Source organism: Colletes latitarsis, chromosome 14, assembly GCF_051014445.1.
Source record: "Colletes latitarsis isolate SP2378_abdomen chromosome 14, iyColLati1, whole genome shotgun sequence".
In the NCBI taxonomy this organism is placed as follows: Eukaryota; Metazoa; Arthropoda; class Insecta; order Hymenoptera; family Colletidae; genus Colletes; species Colletes latitarsis.
In genome coordinates, this window is record NC_135147.1 from 28,157,885 (window position 1) to 28,183,548 (window position 25,664).

The 25,664-nt window shown below is 50.6% G+C and overlaps 1 protein-coding gene across 5 annotated transcripts in view; it reads left to right on the forward strand.

Moving 5' to 3' along the window:
* The window catches only part of Pxb (putative Hedgehog signaling attenuator pxb), a 219,842-nt gene that overhangs the window by 149,579 nt on the left and 44,599 nt on the right, over positions 1-25,664 (forward strand). For 2 of the 5 annotated variants that reach the window (XM_076782453.1, XM_076782454.1), the window contains one exon: positions 15,624-15,801. In XM_076782453.1, the coding sequence (XP_076638568.1) occupies positions 15,640-15,801 (162 nt within the window). In that variant the 5' untranslated portion in view covers positions 15,624-15,639. Of the gene's footprint in view, positions 1-1,341; positions 1,921-11,599; positions 11,692-15,516; positions 15,552-15,623; positions 15,802-25,664 lie in introns of those variants that run through there. The other 3 variants (XM_076782452.1, XM_076782451.1, XM_076782455.1) reach the window with 3 other exon arrangements.

Below are 25,664 nucleotides of genomic sequence, written 5' to 3' on the forward strand. Positions count from 1 at the left end.
TATTCTCTCTCCGATTCCCTGCGATCGTAATCGAATCGAGACTCTCGTTCAACAGCCAGCTGTTCGCGATCGAAAGAACGCATGGCTGGCTAGACTCGCGACCCACATCCCACCCGCAAGTTCCGTTGCTCTTCGCGCTATGCGGTGTTCGCGATCTTGCTGCAACGATAAGGAGACGAATGTTCGGTTAGCATCGCACATAATGGGCTAGAACCGAGGTTTAACTGACCTTCGCGACTCGACACATTATTTAATCGTTCTCGTCAGGATATTTTCTCCGTTTAATATTCGAGAACTGTGTCCCGAGAAACATTGCATAGAAATGGTCGACGATCTTCGTCAGACTGGCGAAAGGGGTCCGTGCAAAAAGGAGGTTAAGAACCACTGATTTATCCCCTATAGTGGGTCTTTGTTCCACGAGACTAATTAGTAGTCCTGGATTCGTTTCTTTAATGCGTTCGGCTTCAACTCCACCGTATAGGGTGATCCTACGTGAAAGAATGACTCGAGAATATAGAGTAAAAATGTTTGGTTGGAAAAGGTGTGAACGTAGCTGTCGGCTGGTATCGGAATCGGTAAAACGACCGAACTGCGAAAAAGCATATCGCGCGAAAGGGTAGTAAAGGTATCGATTGCTCGAGCGGCACGGCGTACGAGGAACGGTGCGTATATACCGTATTTTAAAATTCGTCGAAAGGAAAAGAGACGAGTCCCCCGCGGTTGCCAAGTTCGTCGGCGAATGTTAAACAATTTTATCGCGGACAATAGGTGCGCGCGTCACTTTACGCGAGGACTTTGTCTCGTTGCAGCCCCCGCGGAATTGCCACAGACACGAAGAGTCCTGTCATTCAACCCCGTCGACGCATTGTGCACGGGCCGCCGACACGAAACACCCCTGTAAACCGTCGTCGGAACGGTGGAGGGCACCACGGTGCAGGCTCGTCGCGGAGGGCAACGTAGCCTTCGGAACCTGGACTATGCGCGCACACCCTTCTCCGACCCGGTGTTTCTTTTTTTCCCATCGAGTCGCCGTGTTCACGCTCTAAAAGGACGACACCGTCCTCCGTCCTCGTCGGCCTTGGGCGTCCCGACGCTCGCTCTTTCGGACTCCCGTGAAAGGAGTCTGCCACGCACCACGAAGAAAGAAGAGCCGTCCAAGGCTAGGAGTGGGAGTTGGTAACGGAACCGTTGGAGGGGGAATAGGCCGCAGGGTGGGGGAAGCTGGGAGCGCGATAGTGGATAGAGAGCGAGAGTGGTGGGGGGATAGGCACGAAACGGAGCGAAGCCTCCGAGCGATCGGACGAAACCAGGGAGCAACAGTGTGCCGCGCGCCGCCGACAAGCGACCGTTGTCACCTGGGTTTTCGTGGGCGTAGAAGCGCGTGTTTCGAGTTCGGGGGTGCAACACCGACCAAAGGACGATCCCGTTTCGTTCGACCCTCCGAGAAACGTAGATTTTCCGGTACGCGAGTGCAGGGATGAGATTTCGATCCGATTCGGAGCGGTCGTCGAATTCGTGCGACTGAGTGAGCTTTCGTAGTGCGAGGAAATAAGAATGATCGAGAGTGCGACGAAAAGTGAGTCGTTTCACCCAACCAATCTGGATTATCGTGCTCGTTGACGGCGCGTGGCTCGCGATCGCTCGATCTCGTCGACGACGAGTCAGGATCCTTCGATAGCAGTGACCCGCGAGATCGACGTCCGCCGACAAATGATCTCGGGAAGAGTGATTCGCGACCGTAGGAACACGCGTATCGTGGAAAAGTGATTCAGAATATATCGGGCGGAAAATCTGATAGAAATTTGTGCGTTTGCTGTGATAAGGGTGGTGCGCAGAAGTCTCGGCCACGAGGAAGGCGAGCACGTTCTCGAAGGAAATGCGCTGCTAGCAAACCGGCAAAGTGTCGCCCGAATTGTTGAGGTACGCATCTATTTCATTTGGAGTCTGAGTCGGAGACGTCGCGATGGGGGATGGATGGGGGCTGGAGATTGCTAGGATGGACGTAGCGACACGCCCGTAATACGTACGTGGGGAAACGGGCGTTAGTGGGACGATAATTGCACCGGGAAATGGGCCATGTCGCGGATGTTGAAAGCTCGTTTTGCCGGGACACGCGGCTCTTTGAAGCGTGCAAACTGCGTCCAACGGTGCGTGTTCTCTCGGCACGTGGGAGGCCTCGCGATATCGTTCCTCAGTTTCGACATCGCGCCGTTCCGCGAGATTTTTCCGCCCCCCCCGGAAAGAGGATTATCTGCGATACGATCCTGAAAACCGGCTGTTCCGCCGGATATGATTGCCATCGTAAAAGTGGACCTTGAGCGGTCCGCGCCGCATCGATTTTGGATTTGCGATAACTGCACACGCCATCGGCTCGACCCGAAATACCGAATTTCGCCTCGATTTTCCCACTCGAAAGCGAAACCCGCCGGGTAGCGGAATTAAATCGTCGGATCTAACGGACTCGCGATGCGTTTCACGACTTTCTCACGGTGCGCGAGTCTTTTTCTCGCCGGTGCAGTTCCCGCGGTTAACGCAATGCGATAGCTCCGCTGCGACCAGATCCAATTCAGAGAGAAGCGAGACCAGACGAGACGGGGGAGGAATTCCGCGCGTGTCGGGGGTGGCGGAGAAAGGCAGAACTTAACACGGCGAGCAAACAAATAAAGCATCTCCGACGAGAATTGAAAAGAGCCGACGCGCCGCGGAAATCGATATTCGCGACTCGCCGCGAACCGTCGCGAGATTAACACACGGGAATATACGGGGTGAACCGTTTCGAGGAAAAACTCGTAAATATTTTACTCGTGGATACGCGTGCGGGATTGTCCGGAGCAGAATTAAAACCGTTCGAAGAAACTTGTACACTTTTTCGAGCGTCGTTCTCTCTTTTTTAAAATGCACTGATTTAACTCTCGCTTTTAATAAATAAAAGATCACCAGGCGAAAGAGTTTCGGTCCAACGACGACAGTATTTTCGCGAGTTGGTCGATATCGGGGATATTTGAATGTCTCCGTATAAATGGTTCACCCTGTATTTGTACGTGGGCGTTCGGAGCTTTTCCATCGTTCCTTTCGGAAATTATTACCGGCGCTGGCGGACGTTTCGACGAGGGCCAGTTCGTTCACCTATTGGTTAATTTCGATCGAATCACGGCGATGTTTACTCTCGATTGCCCGTCGTAATGGAGAATTTTCATCACGGTAATTAAACGAATTCCTAACGACCGTAAAAATGCAGCGGTAGCGAATAATTTACGAAATTACGAGCACGAGGAATCGTCATACTGTCCAGCGATTGCTTCTCTTTCGGAAACGACCAATACGTCTTTCGGATCGGTTTGAAGAACCGGAGCGAAGATGAAATTAGAAATAATCTGTGGCGACTACCGCGATAGTATGCATTTGCTCGTTGCAATAGTGTTTCGATAGTCGATGAAACGCAAAGTGTCGGCTTCTGTTGCGGAGTGTCGCATTTCCAAATGCGTGCAGAGTTGAAATAGTGACACCTCGTTCGAAATTATTTGAGAGAGTAACTTCTGGATCCGATTAAACGAAACATCGAAACGCTGCTTCGTTTATTGTCGTCTCTGCAACTTTCCTACACTCTGTAAACATCACGGTATAAAACGCTTTACGCGGTCCTGCGGAAACGGCGAAGAAGCTCCAAAGAGACGCGAAACCAAATCAGCGCGCGATAATTAGACTTTCGAATACTTTTTCGTAATCACTGAAAAAGTTATGCGAGAAACTTTCGCTGTCCTCTCGAAAAGTCTTTCTGGTCGCGCCCTTGGCAATGGGTAGTCCCCGCAAGTGGCGACAGATGGAGGCACGACACGGACCACGAGGATCGACTTTTCTCCTCGCCCCCACAAATTCCAGGCGACGCAAGTTCTTCGGCGTGTCCTCTTGCTTCCGTAACTATTTAGTACGGATACTATCGACGCCCTAATTTCGGTAATTATTACCTTCGATCTCGAGCCAAAATAAAACAACTTTACGCCCCTTTGGAAACTGTCAACGTCTCGTTTCGAATTCGAATAAAGAAGCAACACGCTAAAGATAAAGAGTTAACGGCCGATAAACCGAGGTTCTAGCTATCGAGCGGGTCGACGAGATCCCCATCCACGATCGTAAACTCGTTGGAAGCGGAATCGCGGAGGGGTGCGTTCGCCGCCCAACATCCAGCAACCCCTGACACCTGCCCCCGGTCGCCGAATACCTCGAAGTCGTTTCCGTGCTCGAGGGTCTCGGTTTAATAAAGCACCGGTGAGAAACGTGGAACACGTGCGTGCAAAAGTTCTCCCCGCGAACCGTGGGAGGGTGTAACAGTGTTCCAGAGGCGAAACGAAGGAGGAAGAAAGTTACGAGGGCGGTTACGCCGTGCCGAGAAGGGTGGCTCGGAGTAGTTTTAGATGTCTCGTTACTTTCTTGTCGCGTACGCGTAATATTCCCTTTTGGTACACCCTTACACCGTCGATAACGCGTCGGAAGCAAGGTATCGGGCTTTATTTTTCTTGGTTATTTTGTCGAGGCTGTGGCGAAGAATCGCACTCGAAGCTACCGTAACCGCAGCGAACAAAATATTAATTAGCGAGCTCTCGTAACGAGTAACGGTATCGCCGACTGCTTCTTCGCGCCTATTTTGCAACGGCCATTAGTACGTAAACGTCAACGTCGACGACCGTTATTCGGAACGAAATAACTCTTTCGACGTTGGGATTTTTTTGGACGCGCAAGAATCGAAATACAGGGCTCTGGCAGGGCAATATCGGTAACGAGGCCAACGGGGTTTAACGACAGATTTCCTCGAAAGTGGCACGGTGTACCGTTATTCCCCACTTTCCCGGTAAACTTGGATATTGGAAAATAGAGTGAACTTACGTCGGAATGGAACGGTTTTCCCGTTACCGAGAACGGTCGAAGGTTTTCCAGCGGCGCGACCCTAAATTCCGTTCCTTGGACGCGAAACGCCAAGCGCGGAGCGTCGAATTAAACGATCCCCCGCGATAGGCGAGAATCAGCCGGCCCAGGGATCGAGAAAACGAAACGAGGGAGCGAGAAAACGACCCTCGTGAAATTTCGTTCCTTCATAACCTGGCCGTGGAGGAGGGTGCGAAGTTTGTTTCCACCGTGGAGGAAGAGAGTTTCGCGACAGTTTCGAATCCAACCCCCTTCCATTCCCCTCGATAGCGTTCAACTTTTGCAGGACCGGACGCGGCGTCCGACAATTGTGACACTCGTGACGAGAGTATCGATGTTGCCCGAGGGAGATGATCCTGCGAGATTGCCGACTGTACCATTCTGACCCCGATCGTTTCTCTGTCTCCGTGCGCCACGGTCTATGTTGTATCGTCGGGGGGATCGATGACGACTCGTCGCAGTACAAATATTTAGGAAGCACTCGGTGCATGCCCAGGACCGTGCTAAATGCGTTTTATAAATTTATCTTTCGACGCGAATAATCGCGATCGATCGAAGAGTCCGTTGCTCTCGAGGGAACGGGCTGATCGATTCGTAGCGAACGTCCGGGCCTCCTTACCTTTTTCTCGTTCGTTCGAGGGTTTCGTTGTTATTTTACTAATTAGCCGCAAGTAAATTTGGAAAGCGGAGGAACCTTAGAGGAACTTACGTTCGGAGGCGTAAACGGAAAGCTGGAATTAAACGCGGCCAGGCGCCAGGCAACGCGTATTTCCGCGACGAGCGTCGTTTGCATCGTCTTTATTTACGACGCGAGTCCTCGCGAACACGCGGATCGCAAGGCGGGAAATTATGGCGCGTAGGCGGTCCGCGTATTTCCCGATGCTCGCAGATTTACCGATCGTTAAGCCCAACGAATTTACACGGTTCTTTTTACCGGTCGCTATTTGCGGCCGGACCTTGAGCTTTATTATTCGCCGCGCGCCCACGTTCGCCAACGCCACTGTCCCCGCTCGTCAAACCGACGACTCGCGAACCTAATTGTGTACCACGAAACAGAAGCGCGAAATACTTGCGAGCATGGAACGCGAAATTAAACTAGCGTTAATGGCACGGCGAGGGCTGAAAGAAATTAAATAGAAAGCTGGCTGGAAAAGAGCCGCGGCGGAAATTCGAGGAAGATTTTCAAGATCGAAGGAGAAGTTCGGAAGTCTCGCGCGGCCCGATACAAAGGAGCTCGATAAAAAATTGCCAGGATGAGTTAGAAATACCGGTTTCCCTTGGCCGTAGTCGAGGAGGGTAGGAGAGGTCGTTGCAGGCGCCCTCGAAGGGGTAGACGACCAAGAAAACGTACGGTCTTCTCGGGTGTGCGCGGACGCCGGAAATGTTCTTTTTCTTCGGTGGTGGAAAACGAAGTAACGTCGAAAAGGGACCGACGGAGAAAACAGTAAGGAATAAAAAGGGGAAAAAGAATGCGTCAGACGGCACGCATCGTCGTTCGTAGCGACGCGCAGCTCCAGGGGATCTTGGAAAATGTTACGAGCAAGAGATCACCCTCCGGGGAATATCACCGGGCGCAGAGGTTATTTCTGGATCGCGAAAACTTTTAATAGCTTTCTGATAGCTTATTGGCTGGCCTTATAAATAATTTCATATCTTGCATCAACCTATCGAACTGTCGGCTCTTTTCCTCCGCGGGCGCTTCTTTTTTTTCGCTCCATTGTGCGACGCGGTGTCGCTAAGAGACCAAAGTCCGCAAGTAAAACGCAATAAGGGCGAGAAACTTTGTTCCCTCCGAGAGAAATTATTGCTATTATTATTTGTTAGAAGCACGTAACTTTTCCGTACAATGTTAAGAACCATTGCACTATGCTTTTCAAATATCCCTGTAAAGAGAAGTTGAACTCGTTAGGTATAGCAACAACGCATGAAAATCCCTGATATCGACTGCAAAAAGTGATCGATTCGATGCGATACGGCCGCATCTACCGTCTAAAGTCTATTGCCGCGGAAGAAAGTTATCGAATACAGGAAATTGATGGCTGTTCTTTGCAACTGTTCTCTTTGTTTCTCTAACATAACCGACGGACGTTTTGCTTGGCACTTCTCGCGAATATGAATATAAAAACCGATTAGTTTTTAACGCAAGACGTATCGTCGATATCTCAGCCTTTCAGCCAACGTGGCTTCTTGCTTCAAGAACGTCGTAATATTTCCGAAACGGTATTTTCAAATTCACGGATAAGCTGGACCACGAAAGCCAGCAGATTGGTGTTCATTGGGAGCACGTGCGTCGCGAGCAGAGTGTGACGCGTCCATTCAGTGGCGAAATTATGATACTCGTCGGTGTCCTTAATTAAAACCGAGTCGCAGGCGGTTCGAAATCAAACGAAAATTACGCGAACGCGAGTGGAGTGGATTGGCCGGCGATAGCGGCTATGGCTACTATTGCGGAAATAATCGAGAGCTACGGGGGTGTAGCCGCACCCTTCGTTCGACCCTTCGTTTCGTAACCGCGCCACCACCCTTTCCGCCGTCCGCGTCTACCTATAAATAACGTCTCTTACGCACGTTGGAGCAATTTTCTCGCGGTGATACCGCCGGAAACGATCCTGGCTGCATGCATAATCGTAACGAGTCGGGAGCGGGCGAAAATTCGGTCGAAATAATTGCGCGTCGGCGGCGCCGGAACGCGCGTACCTTGTTATCAGATGGCAGGAAAAATTTTCGTCGGAACGCGTAGCCATTTTGATCGTTAATAAGCATCGCCGCGAACCTTTCGTGCGTCTAAACGTAGACTAGCTCGTACTAATCCCTATTCAAATTTTAGACTTTGCTGCTATCCCGAATTCGATTGCATCTGGTTCTAAAGGGGGGGGGGGGGCAAAGGTTCGTGCAACGGCGACCAAATAGAATTTCTAGCATTGTCGGTAGTTTTTATTTGATTTATTTACATACGGGGGAAAGTTTTTCGTTGGTTGTTTGGACGTTCACCCGCTACGACGAGACTTTTATGTTCCAAGCGACGGTACGGTGCATTTTAGATTGTTCGAGATATTTCTTGCGGTATACCTGTAGCTAATACTGTTGCGCTCGAAGTAGACTATACGAAATCTGGTTCAGAGTAACTCCAATAATACATAAAATAAACGTCACATCGCCTCGATGTGAGATTTTGCCACTTCGCGAAGCTACCACGCTTTGGGCTGTAATTAACGTCTTCCCCTCGGCTCAACTTCCGCTACGAGCTACAACATTTGAGCGCCATTTACACCGTTTATTCAGAATTAGTTTCGTCCTTTAACGAACCATTTACCGGAGCAATTTCTCGACCGAACGTTCGTCGAATCGAACTTCTCGTATAGAGAAGAGCTCGGCAAACTACGGCCAGCAAGTTAATAATGGTGTTCGAGTGCGTTTCGAGATATTCAATATCCATCGAATCTATGATCGCAGCGGCCATGTTGTAACTACAACAGTTATATAAGTTGACGCTTTTCGCAAAATACGCGTGTAAAGTCAGACTTAGTCAATGAGCACTTTGAACCTTAATTAAACTGTACCCATGTAAATAAATCAAGTTGGAACCAAACTATGTCCCGCGTAAATGTTCCCTTCTGCTTTACGGAGGGTCCGTTCGAATAACATGCACAAGCAGACCCTTGTTCGAAGTCAGGGTTTTCGAACCAGTTAGGGCGACGCTACTCAAAGTGTAAATCGTCCGAAAATTAGTGTAAGACTCGATTCGTACGTGAAAATATGATAAAGATCGATGGAAAGGGGTTGATCTCGAGTTCCACATCGCGCGAGTATCTTTGGTTCGGTGTGGTCCGACAAGTTGAAGCCGGTAATCGGCGATTCTCGCATAACCACGGCGAACAGGGTAGAAGAAAGAGACGGAACGCGTTGCTGCGACGCCGCCGGGCCCAGGGAAAAAGGGAAGATTAACATAGAGACGAGGACGCCTTGAGTCTTTTCCGCGTGAGTTATGTTCCCGTGATCCACGGGGCTATGTGCACACCGTCTCTCTGCGCACGACGTAGCTGAATTACGTTGTATTAAGCATTGCGTCATAAAACAAACGTCATAGCTCGCTTTATCGTCGTCCCCGGCCGAAGTGTACGCTCCGCGGAATACGTTTCGGTCGTTTCTCGCGAAGAATGCGGCATCGTAATTTCGTTATCGTTCTTTGTTTCCTTTTTAGCCCCTTTCCTTCCACTTTTTCTTTTCTTCTAAGTAATTGGTTCGTTCGATTAGAAACATCGTGGACGGATAAAAGAATCGTTCCGCGAAACGACACTTGGACCGCAACTGGAGCAGACGAGCTACCCTCAAACAATTTCACGACGGATCGGAGCGCAAAAGTAAAACCAGAAAGACATTCTCTATGGTTGACGAGCTTTAAAAGAGGCCCCGGGAATGGTATACCGCCGGCAGCATGCCTCGAAAGCGACCAAAATGGATCCCCTTAGCGTGGGTCGAGCGTGGCGCGCGAGGACAGGAATTGATGACTGCCGGTGGACGACGCTCTGCCGGGTCAGAGAAAGCGGACAAATTGAGAACGATGTGGGAGGAAAATACTGTTTAAAAACGACGCTCGCTGCGTTCTATATGCCCCTCGCGCATCGACGATTCTTCAGAATCCGGTTCGATGGACGCATTTTGCCAACGATGCGCGCAACACCTCCGCGTTTCGCGAGGTTCGACGCAAAGCTACGTTTAATTATTTTTTTAACTTTATACCGCATTTGCATATCGAGTCTACCAAGGGAACGACCATAATTACGTTCCGCTGTACCGTCGCGGTGCAGCTCAATTTGTAAAAGCCGGGCTTAGAAATTTACGTTGAGGTCTTTTTAATGAAACGCGATATTTAATGTAGCGAGAAGATCGTACGATGCTCGTATATTCCAGTTCAGAACGTAAGGGAGAATTACCGAGGGTAGGAACAATAGATTTTGGGGCGAATAATATAACTAGCAACGCAGTTTACGAATCCCCCTGTTTTTATAGGTTTATTAATTACGTGGATGGTAATGCGAAGCAAGTAAATTAACATCCGACGCTAAGAATTCTTTCCGTTCGTCTTCGTTGAGAGATGCAATGCCGTTGGACGACGATCCCAACGCTCCAAGTTTTCAGAGCCAAGAGAAGACGCTTTCGTCCGTCGTGAAAACTTTCTAACGTCGTTGATTAAACGGGGAAAAACGTAAGCGTATCGACGTAACGACAAACTCGGGGTGGTCGATGGCGTTTACCGTGGCGGTTGTTTGCAAACAGCAATAATCATCTTTACGAGGCGTATTGGACGTAGGTAGCGAAACGGGAACGATAACCCCCAACGCGTGCAACGGTCGAGTTTGTATCACTTAACCGGGAGATACGGGGCTCGGTGTGCGAGGCTAATGCTGAAATAATGCAACACCGGACGGTCGTTACGGGGTCGCGTTGTACGGAAATCGAAAACGCAACTGTCGGTCCCCCGTCGACAGGATGCTCGATAGTTTGCCGGTTAAATCAGAAGCGTCGAAAGTCGAGGGAAACGTATTAACGCGTCCCGTGGTTCCGTGTTTCTTTCCGTTTGGTCGATTGTCGGTCCGAGACAGGGAGAAAAGCTCTCGGCGTCGTTACCGAAGAAATTATTCATACGTCATTTCGGACGCGGCGAACGTTAGGCGCGTTCCGTCTCTTTTCTCTTCTGTGGCCAGTGCTCGCTAATGACCGTATTTGCGCAATTACCGCGGCGACTAGAAGCCGCTCCGAGTCGCTGTTTCCGTGGAAAACTGCGAACGAGATTAACGCCGTTTCCTCGCCTCCTCCCGTTCTTCTCCTTGTCTTCTTTCTCGGGCCGACGTCGAAAATATCGGAGATTCGCAATTATTCGTTGGAAACGAGAATAATAGAGGCGGAAATGCACGTCATCGAGGACATATTCTACGTCGTTTCACGGTGTGTATTTCTTTCATTAAGCCCCGTGGCCCGAACGAACTTGCCGGTAGGATTTAAAAAGTTGATTCGGCGTTATTCGCCGAAGACTCGAAAGTTTACTTCTCCTCGGCGATGATAGATGCCTTGACGAAACGAAATACCATCGCCGCGGCGGCGAGCTTAATGATAATAATTAATGCTCGAAGTTTCTGACGTTGAATCGCGCGTCAGAATCTCGTGACGTTCGAAATTAATCTCGTCTACTTACGGTTCCTCCCAGAGGGATCTACTCCAGGCCCCATCCTCCCGACAATTTTCCCGAGATCCTTCGGAAGCGGAACGACCGATGGACGTCGGGAAAATTTGCTTTTTTAAAACGATTATCCGAACGTTTCGGCCGTCGACGGCCTCGAAATTGGATTAACGCAATTTTCGCGACGTTTCGAGGCTGGTTTCGCGCTAATCCGATTACTTAACGTCAAAACTCGACAAGAGCGATTCGCGGAACGGCCGAGTTTCCCGCGGGATTAAAACGAGTTAATTTAAACTTTCCCTCTCTCGAGAGGTGTCGTCGCGCGAAGATCCACAGTCGATGGACATTTTTCAGCCGAGCGCCTCCAAACACGCCTCCTTGGACGAGAGACTGCTTTCTCCGTGGAGCCTCTCCTCGGATCAACTAATCTTAGAATTCATTGTTACTGGAATAGCCACGGCCATTGGTCGACGCGGTCGATCAACGACATACTTTCCCAGCCTATTCTCCCGCTGGATGGGCTTTCATCGTTGGATTTCGATAACGCCGAGCCCTCGGGATTCCAAGAAAGACGCCCGACGTTTAATCGTTCGGTGAGCAATTCCGCAAACGAACGCATTTCGCGAATATGTTGAACGAATCCAGCTGGTCATAAAATACCAGCCACGGCGACGTTCGTTTCGAAAGATATAGCACGCGACGGCTGTCGTGAATTTCGCCACGGCGACGAGAACACCGACGTTATGAAATTTCGCGCAACGCGGTTCGCGAAAACCACTCACCCCCATCCCATCCAGTTCTCTTATTTTTCCAGCCCCCCCCTATGTGTATATGTATATAGCAGGGCTCTGGAAATACGAGTATATATTAGCGTGCATGCAGCTCACCAACACGCAGACTCGCCTGGATTTTCGTAATGAAATTACCGGATATGTCACGTGCGCGAGAACGCAGTCACCGCTCCGCGCCGCGGCGACCTCCCACGCGCTTTTACGCGCAGCGTGCATCGCCATCAACACCCACCTACCTTCGCCCAAACACTTATCTTTCGCGATATCGAAGAATTGATGTACCGGGATCCTGCACGCGGGTGGTATAATTTATTAACCCATTATTTGAGTAGCTAATGGAACGTAATATTATACAGAGTGTTCGGCCACCACTGGGAAAAATCTCAATGGGAGATCCTAGAGGCTAAAATAAGACGAAAATCAAGGATACTAATTTGTTGATTGAGGCTTCGTTAAAAAGTTATAGAAACATTTCCAGCCACACAGCATACTTTCGGTAAGGAATTTTTTTCTCGAAACTGAGTAGGATTTCGGGGGTATGTGTAATGACCAAAAATGATTGTAATTGACCCCTGTAATTAAAAATGATTTTTTTAAAGTGATTTAACAATTTTTAATTTTTTCGATCTATAGATCGTGAACGTTGAATTTGCGTCGTCGTGTTTTCTCCGTGCATTCTCCGATTCGTTTGTTTTTCAACGACTCGTACGGAGGTTGAAATTTTTCCGGAAGAGGTAATTCTCTTATCGTTGCGATGCAGTGGTTTATAATGACGCTTAATTAATGCACTAATATCGGGCTCATAATGCGCGGTGCGTTTACCACGGACACGGTTATATTTTTCTGCAACGTGGATTCTTCCCGACGCGTTTTCCATTATTCATTACCGTCGACGTGATTCGCGGCATAAAATAGCTGATTAGGCGAACCTCGGTTACGCGACAGGCACCAAAACTAAACCGAAAATTGTCCGCTGGCGAGTTAGCAGCGCAGGCTTTGCCGCATTTCGCGGATGTTGCTCCGCGTGCAGCTGATTTTTCCTCGCGAATTCTCGTTTCGGAGTGCACAATTTTATTAGAGACGACATTTTCGTCCTCCTCGTTCGCGACGCATCAGTTCTAATTTCCGGATCTGGCCGAATTTTCAGCGCCGGTTTCTAGTTCGGCCCCCGGAATCCGTTGTCGCGGACTATTTCGAGGAACGAGAGCATGTCGACGCTCCCAGACGCAGCCGCCGCGAGATTTATCGCGCGAAATCGTACGACGCGGTTCCAATTAACTCTCGGGCTAATTCCCGACCGAGTCTGACTGCTTTACGAGTGCGGCCGCTTCCTGGTGGCCTAGAAAACAATGGCCGATCGCGTCGACAGGCTACACGCTTTCTCGGAAGTCTGTCGGAGGTGTTCTAGCATCTATTAGGGTCGTACGCAATCGCCAAGTATCAGGTCATCCCCCGAACAACTCAATTTTCTTAAATACTGCTGGCGCGTCTGACCACTAATCTGCCTTTCTACTCGTGCCGAAGTCTAATACCATCGAGCGTTAGAAAAGGAAATATTCCGCAGTCTCGATGTCTGTTCGAGTGTAAAGCACCGATAGGCTCTGGGGGGGCGGCGGATCCCTTTTATTTCCGGTTCCCTATCTCTCGATAGATTTCGTTTCGAAATTGTTCGTCGAGCGAAAAGTCGTCTTCGTGACTGTTGGTTTCCACGCGACGTTCGCGGAATTGCCGAGAATTTGGTCGTTGGAGGAAACGGTAATGGAATACGGGAGAGTTCCCGTCGCGGCAAAAAGGCACGCGCGCCGAGGCACGGAAAGGTTGGCGTGCGGAAGAAAGCGGATAACGACGACGAGGCGGATAAGAGACGATGGAGTGTGTGTATCGGGGAGAATTAAATAAAAATCACGCGAACTGAAGATTTGGTCCGCGCGGAGCCGAGCCAGAAACGAGATGAGCGGTACGGGGAGCTCGGTTGGCTGCTCGTCCGCATTCTGCTCTGCATGTGAATGAGAAGAGCGCGAAGGAAGGGCGGGAAAGGGGGCGGAAAAGAAACGGAGTAGCTCCGCGGGGTTCCAGCGTCGTCGGGCGTCGAGGTAGAACATCGGCCGAGCCAAGAAACGGAACGGAAGGAAGGCTGCATTTATTAAACTGAGCGCGGACGTGTTCCTCCTCTCCTTCCTCGACTTCATCCACCTACGTGGCGCTCGCTCTTCTTCCCTTTTTCCGATTCCCTTTCCGTCTCTACCCCCTCTACGGCCGTGAGCTCGCTTAGCGTAAAATAGTAGCTCGATACCCTCTTCATCACCGACGCCGCTCTCCTTTCCGCCCGTTTTCTTTTCTTCGCGCGCGTGCACGCGGACCGCTTCCGCTCCCTCCGACTTGCTATATCTCTCGTCCCGAACTTCCGCGGAATCGAATGTCAACGACGGTCGAACGCGGTCTCGAACTTTGCTTTTAAAAAAATTTGCTTCGACCCGGATGCCGAGGAGAGAGATGTTTGCGCGATGGGAGTTCGTCGATGACTTTTCACCGTTCGTTCGGACGGAAACTATACGCTCGCATTCCACGACCGATTTATTTCACCCCTTAATATGCTTTTAGGGACGATTGCAAAAAGACATTGTTACGTAACCAAGAAACAGGGTTAATTTGACGACGGTGGTTGGTCCGTCTCGCAGAATCCATTGTCCGAGCTACTGTAATCACCTCTCTGGCAACCCCGAACAATGAACGGTTTGCAAAGAAAGCCTCGACGGAGCAAGGGGCGGAATCGATCACCGAAATCTCTCTATAGATGACAAATACAGGGATCGTGGTATCGGATGTTCCGTTCGGAGGATATGCTCGCGCATCCTCGGAGAGGCCGAAACAATTAATCAAGGGAATACAATCGTGTGTGCCGGGGCAGGAGGTCCCCGGATAGGAGGCAGACGAGAACCGGTGGCGTGACTGATTCATTATGAGAATGTAATTAAGTCCCTGATATTAGCATACCGACTAGGTAGGCCGTGCCGGCAGTCGGCTCCGACTGGAACGACTTGACCCGAAAGTGCTTCCTATGCTAACGAGGCAGCCAGATACACCCTCGCGCGTGTAAAAAGCGCGCATTTAGCCCGTTCGCGGGAGTTGGACCGGCGTCAGGGTGCGACGTACTCCGTAGCTAATGGCGGGCTACCAGACGCGTATCTCTTAATTAGTCGACGAAATCCACTCTACGGCCGCCACGGGAATCCCGGACCCCGTTATCAATTTAACCGGAGGCCGCGAACTTTCCCGGTCAACTGCCATTTTTTGCAAGCTTTCCTTCGCCTTCGCTGTTTGGTTTCCTCGGACTGCTCGCCGTTTTCCCTGGACGATACCCAGATGCTAACTAGTTTATCCGACCGACGACCCCTCGTTGTGTCGTCCCTTCGGTTCGCTACGTTTCGACGCTCTTCTTTTTTCCATGGTTTACCCGTGGTCGTCGACGCGCCCCGTCCGATCGCGGTAACGAGATTTCAACAGACGTTTGATCGTATTTTTCCGTAGGCGGTTTCTAGCGTTCCGATAGCAGTCTTGTCCGACGGTAATTCGGTTTTAAAGACCCTTCGTTTCCGGGGAATTGTTTGCGAATTATTTTCGGCCTGTATAAATTACGAAGCGACGGCCAGCCGAAGATAAAGGTTCCTCCGCGCGCCGATTAATAGTTCTGTCAATAAGATTAATCGAGCGTTGATTTTCCGTGTGGTTTTCAGCACGCTGAGGTGGAGGATGGAGGAGCTGGAGACGTTGGAGAGCACGGAGTGCCCCGAATGCCCCGGCCCACCCCCTGAGTTCCGGTTGCCGCCACCCCCTCGGCCTCCGTTCCTCACCGACGGCACCTTCTGCTCGGAGGAACCGCTCACCGAGATCGAAGACTGCGTCGCCATTCCGGTGAGTACGATTATTCCTCGAATTTTCGCCCGTCGCGTGTCAATCTGCTGCTGGAGCTTCGCGGCTAACGGTATCGTCTCGATACCACCCGTCGAGGAAACTTGCTGTCTCCGTTTGAAAGACTTTTCTTTCGCTGAGAAATTAAGTCCTCGAAATCGCCTTTGCTCGACCGGTCTGCGAGCGCGTTCATTAATTCTTGATTCAACTTCCAGCGCGTACTCGTAATCTTCGACTCGATCTTCCGTCGACGGCTTACGTCGACTTCCCGGTACTTGCTTCGTTCGGTCATCTTTGGGAAACTCCGCAACTCGCTTATAAAATATTCTCCGATCCGAGTGGCCACGTTTCACGCTGTTCACGAGACCTTCCGACGAGGTTAAACGCTCGTTGGGCTAGGTCTGAATCGCGGACGAAGTAGAATCGATCCGCGGTTGAAAGTTGACTCGGCGGAACCGGAATCCTCGGTTAGGAGGAGGGTAATAGCGGAACAGGTGGCAGAAAAGAACGACTCGAAGAAAGAAAGTCGCGCGCGATTCTAAGGCCGCTCGATTCATATCGGAAGAACGGGATTTTAGTGCGGGATAAATTCCAGGCAGCTCCTTATCCGGCGCCGGCGAATTGAATCGTGAGCTCGACGGACAAAAACGTTCTCGCGCGTTTCCGTTAATCTTGGCGTTGCTTGTTCCTCGCCAGAAACGGTTGCTCGACAAAGCGTTCCACGAAAACTTGGCTCGATCTTTGGAATCTTCGGGGACATAGAATCGGCCCCGAAGAGCACTATTAGCCGCGATCTGTGGCCACATACACGAATTCTGTACCTTCCTCCCCCCGTTCGGGATGATCTACAACCGCGCGAGATATAGGGGAAAGACGGCGGAAAGAATTCCAATTAAAACCGACCGCGCGATCAAATTTTCGTACAAGTTTGAACCGTGACGGCAAACCTTTGAAATACTCCACGGATACCGTGACACCGAAGGGCTTCATTTTTCCACCTAGCGTGTTTCGCTACGCTCCGATAAATCTCGGTCCAACTATTAAAAGTCCCTCGTCGCCTCTCGTTATTGCTTGTCGAGACCGGAAATTCTTCGCGAGATAAAAAGTTGCGCTTTGGAATTGTCGTCGAGCAATTAAGAGTTTGAAAGTCTTTCTTGGCGGGTTTCGGAATCCGTATTTGCAGTTGCAGAACTCGTAAACGTTATTTGTTAGCAATTTCTGTTAGACGACGCGTCTCAATCGAGATCCGTGCAATTTCGATCCGCGAATTAAGCGGATCTCTCGGCGTGTGTGTACGGAGACGCTTGGTCGGGGTAATTCGTCGTTAAAACATCCTAGACTTTTACGATCGAGCGTAATCCTCGCGTCGTCCTCTCTCGGCTTGAAAATTCCCGTTTAGGCGAAGGATCTCCCATCGGGGATAATTGCGCGCGGTGCTCGGGCTGGTTGGGCTCGATCGTCGAGCAAATCGACGGAACGGCAGGGAAAGCGAGCACCGAGAAGCGAGAAGCAGCGTTAAAAGTGAGACCGGTCGCGAAGAGTAATCGGTTCGGCTCGCGGCGCTTGCCTGGTCGAGGTAAATCGAGAGAGGCCATCGCTTGTACGAGGGACACGTAACAGCTCTGTTCCTGTTATTGTCTTTAGGCTACCAGTTAAAAAACCGTATTTACCCCTGACAGGCGCCATCGGTCTGCCGACGCCTCCCCTTTTTCATCGTCCTCCGGTCCTCTCGGTTTTTCTTCTTCCGACGTGCCTGGCCCGGGTAAAAACGGCACGGGCCTATTAATAGAGAACACGTGTCACGCTGCTGCCGTCCTCTGAACCCGGGGACCCATTATCGCCCGACGATTTTACATCATTACGCGTAATTGGAGAATCTGCTCCGTCGCGATCCGTGACTCGAAATTTATCTTCCGTTTCGTTTACGATTAAACGCTCGACCATTCCACGGATATCTCTGTCGCTGCCCGGATACATCACGACGAATTTGTCCGCGATCCATCCCCACGAGTTCCTGATACCGATTATGTCTCGCGAGTGCTCGATCCATCCCTACGTCGAACGTTAAATTTTCCACAAAGCTGCCAGAGAGGAGGTTCGAGAGGCGATCGCTTTAATCGCGCGCGTGTTCCCGGTAAAATTCCCGCGTTATTTACAGCGGCTGGCCCCCGTTTATAATTTCTAATTTCGTCCCGGTGCGCGTTATATTAAATCACTTTAATATCGAGCAGTGTCTTGTAGCGAGCGAGAGTTTAATCTAAAATAATAATTTAGCGCGTGAGGCGCTCTCCGTGCGAGTCAGCTAGCTGGTTGCACCGAAAGAGACACCCACACAGCCCCGTCGTTGGACACATAGACGCGCGTTTGCGGCGCGAACATTCCGCCGTGCACATGCAAATCCCGCGAGTTTCGAAGGAAAGCCCCGCTGGTTTTTGCGCCCTCTCGTCTGGCTTTACGGGGCGTTAAACGCATCGGGCGTCCTTAATTGAATTCTCTCTCTCCGTCTCTCTGGCCCTAGCTGGCCGCGCCGCGTCGACGGGGGCGGGCCATAGCAGTAACTACCGAAATTGCAGTAAACATTTTGTCCGTTCCGGTGTTCGTTGTCCGAGCCGCCCCCGGCAAAGAGATTAGGATGCTCGGGCGTTCGCTCGATCGCTCGAGGTACGTTACACTGCGCGACACCGGAGTCTTCGCAAGACCTTCGCAGTCGCCAGAGGAAGCAGCACCGAGGGGCAAAAAGAGGGCGAGGAAGTCGCCGAGCAAAGAATCGTTCCGTCTCCGACGTGGAAAAAGCACCGGCAGAGAGGCAGCGGGAGCGGGAAAATTATAAAGAGGGTAGGTGGGATGGAACGGAGACCGAGCCGGATGATAGTAATTAAAAAGCAGCAGGAGAATACAGTTCCCGTAAGTTGTCTCGAGTTTATTAGAGGACGATACGACTGCCAAGTATTTATTAAACCTGTGCTTCCGTCGGTGTCCCGGATGTCCGTTGTCCGCAAGCCCCGATTCCTCGGACCGGTCGGTCGTCGCGATCATTTTCGACGTACGTCTCATCCGGGGTTAATTTCTTCGGGTAGATATTTATCGTCAGAAATCCCGTCGCGTCGCCAAGGGGTGGAGTTGCGCGCGCGTGATTACGACCGACCGTACCAGCGCCGCTGCGAAAGTTTAGATTAAGTCTGCGGGTATAATGCGACGAGCGCGGCCAATTGGACGAGTTCGGCTGTGAATTATGAGTCGCGCGAGATTGCAGTCGGCGTATGGTCGCGGAGGGACGGAGACGTTTAAGGAAACAAGGACGGAGACGGGGCGACTCGAAGCTACGGGAAGAAAACTGTAAGAAACTGCGCGGGGTGGCGGCGAAATCGAATTCCGACGAGTTCTCTCGTTCCTTTCGGTAACGTTCGATCGAAAAACGCCGGGTCCGCGGGGGTGGGGAAAAGATGGAGACGCGTAGCCCGCGAACGGGGAAAAGTCTTCGGTGATGGCGTTTTTGCGTCGGGCGAGTCTCTTTATTACGCCTGGGAAAATCCGCTTTGTTTCTGTCGGACAGAGACCGACGGAGAGGGAAAATCGCGCAGGGAGCGCCGGATAAACGAGAAAAAGGCCGCGAAGAAAGATGAGCGGAGGGAAAAGAATGCCGTTCCCCTAGGCAGAAGTTTGCGCGGTTCGTAGCACGTCGGGAGCCGGACTAAAAAGTGAACCGGGCTGGAAAATGGGAAGAAAAAGGGGTAGTTATTCCCGGTCTCTCGCAGCGATCGCGAGAGGGCCGGCGAGGGGTTGTATCGCTGCAGCTACGGTTAATTACAGCACGAGTGGAATTGGTTTCGTTTATCGGCGCGGCTCGATGGAACGTATCGTCATTTCGAGCGGCCAGATAGCAAATCGATGCCAGACGTCGACGTCCTCCTCCTGGATATCGACAGAGGACCCTCGTCCGGATTATCTCGAACCGATTGTGTCTCTTCTCTTTCGTCGATAGCCCGGATTTCCTGCCAGTCTGTTCGGGGACTGCTGTCCGGGGGCCGGTTTCCCTATCGCAATAACCGATGCCTACCAGCCCAAACTCCACGGGCTAGGCTAATTCCCCATTACTTATTCAATTTACCAAACCGATACTAGAATCGGGCTATATTCTACGCAGTTTGACAGAGTTTCCTGGCACGAAACGTTTAAAAGCTGTTGCGCGTTAAAAACAATTTTAAGCGGATCACGCTCGTCCGTGCATTTTACCATTGAATTCTCGACTCCCATTTGTTCGTTGGAGATATGCGCGACGCGAAAGTGGCCGTTGAAGAATCGTGAAATTATTCTGAAACGCGCACGCGAGCAACACGCGAGATCCTTTGATCCCGCTGAAGGTCCTCGGTGTCTCTTTTTCTTTTTCCGCCGCCCAGACTCCGTCATACGCGGAATAAAGCAGCAAGAACTTGGGAAGACAATCGCACGCTTCGTTCCCGCGTACGGAGCACCGATTCATACCGCGCGTAATACTTCTCCGCTTCCCATGCGCCGGTGGCATATCGTGACAGCCTGAAATTCTTTAACGTTCTCCTTTTCTGCTCTTAAATCCGATTGCGAGTCCTTTGCGTTTCGTTCCACCGTTTTCCTGGCGACGAGTCGCGAGCGCGTTTTGCAATTAAATCTTTCGAGGAGAGGTAAACTTACACGATCCTTTGCCGCTGAATCAACGTACAGTGCCTAACGGATGCATTCAAACGCTCGGATACGCGTCTTTGAACATGCACGTCGAACCGAGGTATTTAAAATTGCTCGATGCATATAGGAAGCCGGGAGGTTTCGAGCTCGAGTCGGCGAAATTAGAAAAGAATTGGACCGTAATGTTAATCCCCGGTCGTACAGATCGTACAGACGTGTAAGAAAGTCGATTGGTATTTGAGGTGTAACGATGCCTCGGATACTACTTACGGTTGTTTCGTGCACCGTACGCAGCTAATCGGTTCCGTTTGATCGCGATAAAAGTGTCTAGATTCGCGAGAAGCCAGGTGGTGCAGGGTCGTTAAATCCAACTCGCGCGAGGTTCCCGCGGCGTAGCTGGCTGGTGTCTGTTGTATCAGGGATTAGAGTCGATATTAAATCGCAACTATCGCGGCTGGGGGGAAGGCAATCGAGCGTGGCGTAATCAGCGAGCACGCGAGCGGCACGTAAGCGCGTAAAGCCCCGCCGAAACGTCCGGTATGCGCATTTACCTACCTACGTACGTTACGTATGTTTCCCTGGCGATCCGTGCCACTCCGCTCCCGCCAAATGCATTAACTTTCCCCGGCAAAACGCGCTAAATCATTCGCATGGCGCATAACGGCGCATGCCGCGCGTCTATAGTATACAACCGGTGCTTTATCGGCGCACATAAATCAACGACTAATCCGCCGCTTTCGCGGCCTACCGTTATCGGTTTCCTTCCTAGCTCCGAGCGCGATTTTGCGCGAACCGCTTCAAAGTGCCGGCAAATGGCAACAACGTGTCTCTGTAATAAAGCGTGCGCTAACCAGCCGTGAAGAGTGTCCCGTCTGTCGCCAACGACAGGTGTTTGTAAAGAACCTCGACCCTTTCTACGAGATACTTATAGAAACGTGTTCGTCTTTTCCTCGTGAGAAGCTAATCGACCGCTGTTCGATAGCCACGTTGTTTTAAACAGAATGCAACCACTGTTTAAAGACCCTGAACGCGAATATAAAATCCTACCGTGGCTCGGCGTAAGTCATCGTCTAATCCGGAGTGTATCGTAAGGCCGTGTCGTGGCTCTCGTTTTTCCGGCTACTCGGTCCAAGTAGACGATCGACGAAAGCCTTTACCGAGATTTTTCTCGCGATCGTATCGCTTCTCGTCGTTAGCACCATTATTATACGCGCGAATAACCGTACTCCGCGCGCTTCCGGCGGTGTTCACGGATTTTACTCCGATGTAAAGGCGGCCAATAACCGTTTCGTCGGCGTAACGAGACCTTCTCTGGTCCTCCGAAGTGCGCGATAAATCGACCGGTGCATCGACGCCCGTTTCCTCTGGAAAAAAAGGAACTATGTTTAAACCGTCGGTGGCCACTTTGGAATAATAAATACGCGGCACGATGGAACTTTCCCAGTTTATGGCTCGATAGGACGCGAGTTTAAGGAGCTGGATCCCAAGTGCTCTGTCCTTGTGAAAATATTTAGTCTGGACCAGCGACTCTCAACCGTTCACGGGGCACGGTGGTTCCGTAATAATTAGATACGAGAAGCGTCGTCGTACGGAAGCCAGACGTCGCAGAAGTTGGTAAGCTTTGCGTCGGGTCCTGACATCGTTGTGTTTACACAGCGTGCTTCCGTGGAAACCGGCACGTGAAAACTTTCTCGACCCTCGGTTTCAAACGTTCGATTTTCTTTACTGTTACTCCCACTCGTAGTCGTACGTTGCAATGGTGACCCGCTGTGAACGAAAAGAAACTTGTTTCTTAAATTACACAGTCCGTCCGTTGGAATATTACGAGTTCAACACGCGCAAATGTTCGTTGGCGAATCCATAGTTTGTAGTAAAATAAGCAAGCTGTCCGAAGCGTCGTACGTCGAGCGGGAGAATTTGCGGTCACCGAGGGAATTCCGTCGGCAACGGGGCATATCGGAGCTCCGCAGAGGATCGCCGCGCCGGTCGTCCAAATGTTGACGGGGTTTACGGTTTCTCTGGTTCCGCGCGACGAGTTACGCGGAGCAGACGAGCGGGAACGGCGGTGGCAGTGTTTACGCGTATCCGGAATAATCAAGGGCTAGCCCGGGGATCGTAACGAGGGTGTAGCGAAACCGCAGGCGCCGCGCTGCTAAGCCGTACACTCTCCGAGCGAGAGGTTGCGTTCGCGCGAACGAAACGACCACCGACCCTTTGCAGGATCCTCGTCCCCAGGAGCGTCGTTAGTCGTCGTTCCGGAGCGGGTCATGCGGAAAAATTTGCGGCCTCGCCCCTTGAACCTGCGGTCCATTAAAATCGTCGGCATAAACCAGCCCGCGCCAAGGATGCTCGTATTTCGAACCGATTCGTCATTTCCGCGGAGAAGCTCGTTACGCGATCGCCCCGCTATCCCACAGAGTCGGATAAGATCCGATAGAAATTAGGGTCGCCGCGTACGACGTACGATCGCAGCGATTCGAAATTAAATTACACGGTTTCTCTTGACTCGGAGCTACGACGTTGGAAAGGATAGACGGGAGCAGGGAGGATCGAAAGAGAAGAGGCAAAACGCCAAAGAGAAAAGAAGAAGTCGAGCGGAGTTCGGGGCGATCGGTGGGTTTCGGTGGTCGCCCCGCAGAAGCCAATTAACCCTGGCGTAATTAATAACCCGTACTCTAATAACTCGTGCCCGGGACAAAAACGCAGATTGCGTCCGTGGCAGGAAACGAAGGGCGGCAGAAGAACACAGAGCGAGCCAGCAAGAAGCCGAATAATAACAAGCGGGAGCAGAAGGAGGGGCGACGAACGAAAAACAATGAAGTCGGTGGAAAGTTTCAGCGAGCCAGAATTCGACGTCCTGACACGTGTCGCTTAATCGTGGTTTTTCGATAAAAAAAGGAAACGGAGAAAGTAACGAGGGCAACGCGGCGCGCGTCAAAACGCGTCAAACGAGGCGAAATGAACGAAAACGGGATGACGTCCACCGGATCTCGCGAAGAATCCATCCTGTCGGCGAATTTTCATTTCCCCCGCGGAAAATAAAGATACCCTCTACGTTATTTTTCTCGAAAGAAGGATTGTTCGATTACGCCTAACTTCCACGACTTTACGCGCCTTATTCCGCGGTATTTCGAGCGCACCATTAACGATCCTGCCTCCCGGGTAACGTCTAATGGCATCATTAACTCTTAATGAACACTTGTACGAACTTTAATGACTAACGAGCCGGTTCTATATCCTTGTTAAATCCTGGAAAATCCGAGCAAGACTCGGCTGACTCGAGCGCGACGAAATCGCGAAGGAAATCGGAAACGTCGTAGACGAAAATCGTCTGTTAGCCGAACGAGGAATGAAAAACTTTGATTCCTCGTACGGAAAATTCGATATTGAATCCAGGAAGCACGCGGTCCTTGATTGGCCCACCGTGGAGGGTGCCGAGCGAAACAATATCAGCCCCACGTGTACCAAAGCGAGGTTCGTCTTAATTTTCCGGCCGGAAGCACGAACGCGGACGCCCTATTCGAACCCACCGGCTGTCGCGTCCTTCGTCCTCGCCGCCTAATATCTAATTCCTAGGGGTTGCGGTAAACGAGACGAGCAACGAAACAAGTGGCAAGGGCGACGACGAAAAGAGGATAAGGAGAAGCTTTGTCCCGAAATCCTCCAAAGTTTCGTTCACGGTTGAACGACGAGGAACTCGGTCCGTCACGAGCGAAGGAGACTAACGAGGGGTGGTTACGATTTGGACGACCGCTTTTCGGCGAACTTGGCCACTCTCGACTGTACGCGAGCAACAAAATATTAAGAATAAGCGCAAGGAGTAACTTTAAACTTATCGTAGTCGAGTTGGAACACATTCCGGTCGGTTTCCATATCGGCGTAACCTCCAATTATCGATAAAAATGTTTGCGTCGTTATTTTCACTCGCTATATTTCAGACCAACGCGTTAGTTTCAAAGGAAACCAGAAAGTAAATACCAAATGGTCGGAGCAACGTTCTTATCGAATAATTATTTTACCAAGCAAATTAATGACTCAAATAATTAATAACCTTTTAATAATTATACCTTACTAACACCAACGGCTGGCAATTAGCTCGGGAAAAATACACGCGAGAATTAATGCTCCGTCGAACTCGGAAAACGAGGCTACTTCGGAATTTAAGTTCCGTTCTGGTAAACCGAGCCCGACACCGCGACATCCATTCTCGGCTCGACGCGATTCCTCCGGGAAAAGCGAGAGTTTCTTGGCCAAGGGTTTGCCAGGAACGGAGTTCTGGCGTAGCCGAAGAAGAGGGTACGAGCGGGCGTGTGATTAGCGGGCAAGGTTGGTTGTTCCGAGCTTTTCCGAGGGGATGACTCCGTGACCGCAAGAGGGATCGTGAATTCTGTTTCACAGAAATTTCGATTAGGACCGTCCTCGAAACTAAATCGCCATTTGCTGTAACTTCTCGAAAGACTCTCGATGTCCTTGGTCGATAAATCCACCGCCACTCTTCGAAGCCAATGTGCCACAGGGTGGAAAGAAAGAAGGGTAGATTTTGAACATTAATGTACGAAAAGGTGGAATGAAATTTGTTGGTACGATGCTTTGTTTACGAGAAAATTCAATTGGAAACTTCGTCGAGCAATGTCTGACCATTCTTACTTATTACTACTTAAATTGGCGTTTTCAAACGTTAATTTTAGTATGGCATTGTGTATCTCTTTTTTGTTGATCTTACCATTACCTAGCTAGGTAGAACTAATAGAAAAAAATAATACATGCCAATGTTAACGCCTATAACCACCCAGTGCAAGTAGAAATATCGAATAATAGTCGGACATGTCAGACCGATCGAATTCAATCGCGCGCGTTTCTGATGAATTTTCAAGGTAAATTACCTCGATAACAAAGATTGTATAGCATATTTTCGACTCGTTTTCGTGCTCGTGTGGTGCAGATTATAATTTCTATCGAACAAATGACGCATAAAAATAGATAGGCAATAAATGCAGGAGAGTCTGTTCAGGAATCAACGTACAGGAATTTACGTTCTTCGTATTCATCCCTAAATATATTCCCAATCTACCCCTGGGTGCGGACGCGTTAAACAATTTTCGTGTCAGCGAACGATCAGAACGTCTGCAAAAGGACGGAATAAAAATGAAAGTCGCGCCGAGGGAGGGACCGTGGAGCTTTCATCCCTTTCTGGTCGGGCCACGAAA